Source organism: Spinacia oleracea, chromosome 6 (genome assembly GCF_020520425.1).
Source record: "Spinacia oleracea cultivar Varoflay chromosome 6, BTI_SOV_V1, whole genome shotgun sequence".
In the NCBI taxonomy this organism is placed as follows: Eukaryota; Viridiplantae; Streptophyta; class Magnoliopsida; order Caryophyllales; family Amaranthaceae; genus Spinacia; species Spinacia oleracea.
In genome coordinates, this window is record NC_079492.1 from 127906159 (window position 1) to 127912270 (window position 6112).

Genomic DNA, 6112 nt, shown 5'->3' on the forward strand with positions numbered 1-6112 from the left:
ACAATTCTTCTCATCTCAACTTAAGCTTAAAAAAAATAAAAAAAATAGGGTAATGGAGCGTAAATATGAGTGCAGTTATGAGTGAAAAAGAGGGAAACATTGACAAGGGTATAATAATCAACTAATCACGAAGAAGAGAACTCGACTTTGTTTTGATTTTCGAAAATGGGAAAGAAGTTTGTTGACCGGCCACTGATCTTGCATGGAAATCCGATAATGACACCACTATGCACTTAATTTTTTTAAAAAGTAAATCCCACTAAGAGTAAACCCGGAGCAACGCCCGGTCCACAAACTAATTTTAAATTATTAATTAACGTGAAAAAACTCCAAATGAAAAACAACATTGCAGAACAGAGGAACTAGTCCGTAACTAAAATTTTCAAAAAAATATGGTCCCTAATTCAAATTTTAATTTCAATATAGTTGACCACGACCAATGCCACTACCCTACGGTTTTCCCTTGACCCCAACTTTTCCTGTTATTTTTTTGAAAGAGGAGGAGAGAGAAAGCTAGAGAGAGTGGGGGGTTAATAAAAAGAGAGAAAGCCAACCTTTTTTGCCTATTCAACTGTCTCTCCGTGTTCAACTCGCGTTCAAGCCAGCCACAGGTGACGACGACGACGATTCCCAATCTTTTTTCTAGAGAGAGAAAGAAAACTTCCATTTTTATATTCAACAACAAAATTATTATATTAATTAAGCCAGCGATAATAATAAGGAAAGAAGAAGAACAACAACATCATCTTCTTGTTGATTCAGAGAAATCCAGATTCGTCTTCTTCAATCAATCTCACTATTTTGATTCCAGTTTTCTTTCTTTTTCAATTATAAAACGAAGAATTTAGGGTTTTCAGTGATTGATCTTCGATTTTCCCTAAATTTGTTTCCTTTTACAACAAATTCGATCTTATACCGAATTTGATTATTTTTTTAGCAACTTTTGGAGAAAAAAAATCGGAAATTTGTGAGGTGAAATTTGCCGCTGTATGAGATTGATTGGTGAAGGGAATGATGTTGACCTTAATCGGTGTGTTGTAGAGTAATATGGCCTTGGTTGTTGATTGCTTAAAACATGTCGCTTTACATCGGTCGCGAAGCTTCAAAGGTGTCTTTCTGTCTCCTATTTCTATTTTTCAACTTTTTTACGAATTTTAGGATTTTTTGGATTAATTTGGGTTGATTTTTGTGTGATGAAGCTATGGAAGAGATTTTGTGCTGAAATATCCATCGAATTCAATCTTCTGTTGGAACATTGGAAGTACATTTTAGGAGGACTAGTTTTTCAGGTTTGTTTTTTATTTGATTGTTCGATGTTAAGTTGTTGCTTCTTAGATGCAGATAGATTTTTCAAGATTCAATTTATGTATTGGTGTTTTACAGCGTTTTTTAGTGGATGGTTTTGTTTAAGTAGCATACAATTCTTTTTTCGAACTTTTTGAAATGATGTTGGCTGAAGGAGACTGTATGGGGATTGAATTGAAGAACTAATATGCTTTTAGAAGTCTTAAATCAAACTGTTTTTAAGGAAATTATGTGCTAATTTTTTGCTTGTCCAAAGCTGGAAGGTTTTTTTTAGTAAGAAAGTGTTCAGTTTTAAATTGAAATAGTATCAATGCACACATAATGTGCATATTTTTGGAAGAGAAAACTTTTCTCTTAGGACTCGTCTTGCAAATTTTGACAATGTAGCATGTTTTTGGAGGGTTTTTTTAACTTTGGTTGAAAAGGCAAAAAATAAAAGATGCCTCTTTGTTTTGCAAAATAGGGTAATCTGTAAGAAATATTTGTACTCTTGAAGTATATTGTGAATAATTACCAATAGAGCTCGCTAAAATAAGAATGAAAAGCAAATAATGCATGGATTGTAGTGACCAGAAATCTAGAATTATATGACAAATTGACGGTTAAATTATTGTTTCCCCTACATTGCGGTTCAATAATAATGGTTTTTGGCTATTTAGCTTGTTTTCACCATGGAATTTTTATTGCTTTTTCCTTGTTGAGTTGCAATGTAGCTTCTCTGGAAATGCAGGGCCTTCTGAAGGCTGCCTCAGAGTGGAAAGTTTTTAGATTTCTAGTCTTTTTCTCAGGACATCTAATATGTGAAATAACTCCTTTTACAGTATATTCACGGTTTGGCTGCACGAGGCGTTCATTATATACATCGGCCTGGTCCAACACTTCAGGATGCGGGTTTCTTTTTTCTTCCTGTATGTCCAATATCCAAAATTCCAAATCCTATTGATTGGTTTCTCTATCTTAAGTCTTGATGATCTTAGAAATATCAGTTCATATCTGTAGGAACTTGGAAAAGACAAGGCTTACATTAGCGAGACGGTATTTTCCTCCATATTTTTAGCGTTTGTCTTGGTAAGGTTCCCTTAATATACTACACTCTGGTTTCATCTTTTATTATCTAGTGTACTATGCTTGTTGTGATTCACTCCATAGTCCATAGTTTATAACGCCTCTTGCCTGTTTTCTCTGGTGATATCGTGTCGCTCTCGTAGCTGTTAACTTTTCTTTTCTCAACGTCAAGTTTGTACAAAAACTGTTAGATTTCCAGCTACAGATATGGTTTTATTGTAGTTGTAAGTCACTGAAAATTTCCAGCAAATTATAAGGACGTTTATTTAGTAAAGCAGGCCTGAAGCCGGGATGCTTGTCTTCTAAAAATTGTTGTTCAGAATCATTGACGGTGTTAGAAATAGCAGTGCTGACGTTTATGCTGACTTTGACCTATTCTTGCACTATTTAAGTCTTGAGATATCATACAGTTCAACTACCCAATCTTGTTATGTTTGTCATATCTAAGAAGACCTCTTTGAGTATTAGATATGGAAGTTGGTTTACTTTATCTAGGAGACTAGGAGTCATTGTTAATTGTTATAAATATAATCACCTTTCAATTGTCTTTCTCTTGTACTTTGTATTTGTTATCTGTTTGTAACAAGCAACTGCAGCTTGTTTATAATTTTTTGATCCAGTGGGTCTTTCTGATAACCAGTTTTAATCTCATGGTGTAATAATTTCATTTTTCTTGCAGTGGACTTTTCATCCGTTCATTCTCAAAAGTAAAAGGTTCTACACAGTTCTGGTGTGGTGCAGGGTCCTTTCTTTTCTAGTTGTAAGTATTCATTCATTCTTTCTTGAATAGGTTAGAAGTATTTCCTAGAAGTTAGATTAATTATTGTACATTTAAGGCCTTGGGTAGTTGTGAGGGATTATGGTCAATTGGAATGTGGATGACAGATTCAGGCTTTTTGACAATATATGGATTCATAATCGCTATTGTCTACATTCAACCTTGTTGAATTCTTATTTATATCAGCTATGACTTTTGGTGATGAATTTGTCTTTTGGGCTTGTGATTTAAATAGTTGTAGGTTGCTTTTCCGGCTGACATTTAGAGAAAATGTAGCATTAGCCCCTGCTGTGCTGTTTCATTGCCTATCTGTATTTGCACATGAGTGTTGTACTGTTGAACTCTGTTATGATAAATATACTTATTGTGCATGCTATCAAACAAACTGTTCTATATTATCTTATATGATTCACGCTACCATGACAGCTACAATGATAACATTGTTAATATTTTGTTCAGGCATCACAGTTTCTTAGGATCATCACATTCTATTCTACACAGCTTCCTGGTCCAAACTACCACTGCCGCGAGGTAAAGCTTTTTTAGATTTCAACATAAAATAGTGGAACTTTTCCCTCTCTTTTCTCCCCTTGCTTGTTTTCACATTTTCGTGATTGTTTAGTTTATGTATTAATATATGTTCGACGTAGTATATGTTTGACGTAGTATATCTTATGTTGTTTGAATGTTTGATGAAAGATTTTTCATTACACTGTATCCTTTTTGTGCTATTATTGCAAGTACGCTATTCTGATACGAGTTGGCTATGCACACAGGGTTCAAAACTTGCTACTCTCGCCCCACCAAACAGTGTATATGAGGTCCTTTTGATGAACTGTAAGTTTCTAATCTTTGAATTGATCTTTTCTGGTGCTAAGTTTCAAATTTATGCTCAAATATAGCTTGTCCAATGTGCAGTTCCTCGAGGGGTTCTCTATGGCTGTGGTGACCTAATTTTTTCGTCGCATATGATCTTTACACTTGTGTTTATTAGGACCTATCAAAAATATGGCTCTAAGAGGTAAATTTTACAAAACATATACTCTTTTTCTCAATTACACATGATGTTTTTAATTTTAGCAAATTATGCCATTTCTATGTATGATGTTTTTAATTTTAGCAAATTATGCAGCATTTCTATGTACTAGTAGGTGGAAACTTTGATGATTATGGCCTTTTTCTTCACTCTAAAACAAATACATTTCTGGAAAAGTAAGTTTAGATATAACTATATAGGGATTGCCTAGTTTCTTTTACAAGTGAAAATAAATTCAGGTAAGTTTAAACAAGGACACCATTAAGTTCAGATGAAACTTTTTTATAAGCTGATGGGATTTAGGTGAGATGAACGAAGTCTAAGTTCTCGATCTCATATTAGACGGTGGTTTTTCAAATGCAATATCAATTCTGTTTTGCTTCTTCTTGGCTTGTCTATTTCTTATCATAATGATGTTAATTGGCTGTGTTGTTGACAATTTATTGTTGGGGATCAATCCAGGTTGATTAAGCAATTGGGTTGGCTACTTGCTGTGGTCCAGAGCTTATTGATCATCGCCTCTCGCAAACATTATACAGTGGATGTTGTTGTAGCTTGGTATGGGGTTTGCGTCATTATAACTTTGGGATTCTGGTTTCCTGATACAATTTGGCAAATAATTTACATTGAATTTAATGTTATACTTGTAGGTATACGGTCAATCTGGTTGTGTTCTTTATTGACAAGAAACTTCCTGGTTAGTGTTGATTTTGTAACTCTTGTAAAACTATTAAGCATTTCTATTTCTCTGTATCTTCTTCGTATCACGTGTTTAAGTCCTTGGGGTTTATGGTGTTGCAGAAATTCCTGATCGGTCCAATGTTGGTGCAACTCTGTTGTTACCTGTGAGCAACAAAGAGAAGGATAGCTGGAACAAGGAAGAAAACCACAAACTCTTGAATGGAAACTCCGTAGATCCAATGGATAGGGTATGCAGATCATTTCAACCTCAAGTTTTGTTGATTTCGTCTATGATGTATTTTGCTGATCGGGTTCTGGTTGCTTTGAAATTGAGCAGAGGCAAAGAAATGGAATGAACGGCAAAACTATGGAGGACGGACTTGCAGTTCATGGTGAAAATGCAATTAACGGTGCATAGATGAGGAATCTGCAACTAAAATATGGTTGAATCATGTGTCTAGGAAGTTTGAATGGATGTTCTTCTGGATAAATCTTAATTTCAAATAGAAAGAAATTTTGGTTACTGAGTTTTAATCATTTGCCTCGCCTTGTAGATTCTGTTATGTATAAAAAAAATTCAATTTTCAAATTATTTCAGTCAGTAAGATCCGTAAAACTCAATGGCATCCTTCTGACGACTGACCAGTGCATAAATCATGTTATACATGTGAAAAATCAGTGATTCTCTTTTGTAAGGGCTGGCAAAAACTTCCCTACTTGCATTACTCAAAAAAAAAAAAATAGCAATATGAGTAACTAATTAGGAGAATTAAATAGACGAAAAATTATTAGAAATTTGTGAGGTAAAGGTGACAATGAACCGAGCTAGCACGCGGACCTTGATGACTGGCACAAGCCCACCACAGGCTGGCTATCAGTGCATGTCACAGTTCTGAATATACTGTACTCAATTGTGTATGGTCCCCGACTTGATCGACATGATGGGGCCGCAGGTTGTGCCCAGCCCCTGGAATGCTGGTACAACACTATACAAACCAAATCAAGGCTAATCAGTTTCAAAGTTGACTACACATAAAACTACTCCCTCCATTCCCTTTTGTTCTTCCCCTAAAGAATGTTGGGTGTGGTTTAAGAAAACTGAATCTTGGTTTGTATTGGGATATGAGTAATGATTGGGTGTAAGAATAATGATTGGGTGTAAGAAATTGAATAAAGTAAAGAGAGAGAAAGTATTTAATTAATAGGGAGAAAAGTAGATATTTTATTAAAGTAATGAAAGAAATCAG

General features: G+C 34.7%; 1 protein-coding gene across 1 annotated transcript; it reads left to right on the plus strand.

The window, feature by feature from the left end:
- The first annotated feature begins 459 nt into the window (after nucleotides 1–459).
- Nucleotides 460–5491, plus strand: LOC110787077 (phosphatidylinositol:ceramide inositolphosphotransferase 1). Its single transcript, XM_021991646.2, has 12 exons — nucleotides 460–1108; nucleotides 1200–1289; nucleotides 2127–2213; nucleotides 2305–2373; nucleotides 3050–3130; nucleotides 3608–3679; nucleotides 3925–3985; nucleotides 4067–4169; nucleotides 4647–4742; nucleotides 4835–4881; nucleotides 4986–5113; nucleotides 5203–5491. The coding sequence occupies exons 1-12, from the start codon at nucleotides 1076–1078 to the stop codon at nucleotides 5281–5283; spliced, it is 948 nt and encodes a 315-aa protein (XP_021847338.1). The 5' UTR covers nucleotides 460–1075; the 3' UTR covers nucleotides 5284–5491.
- The last annotated feature ends 621 nt before the right edge of the window (nucleotides 5492–6112 follow it).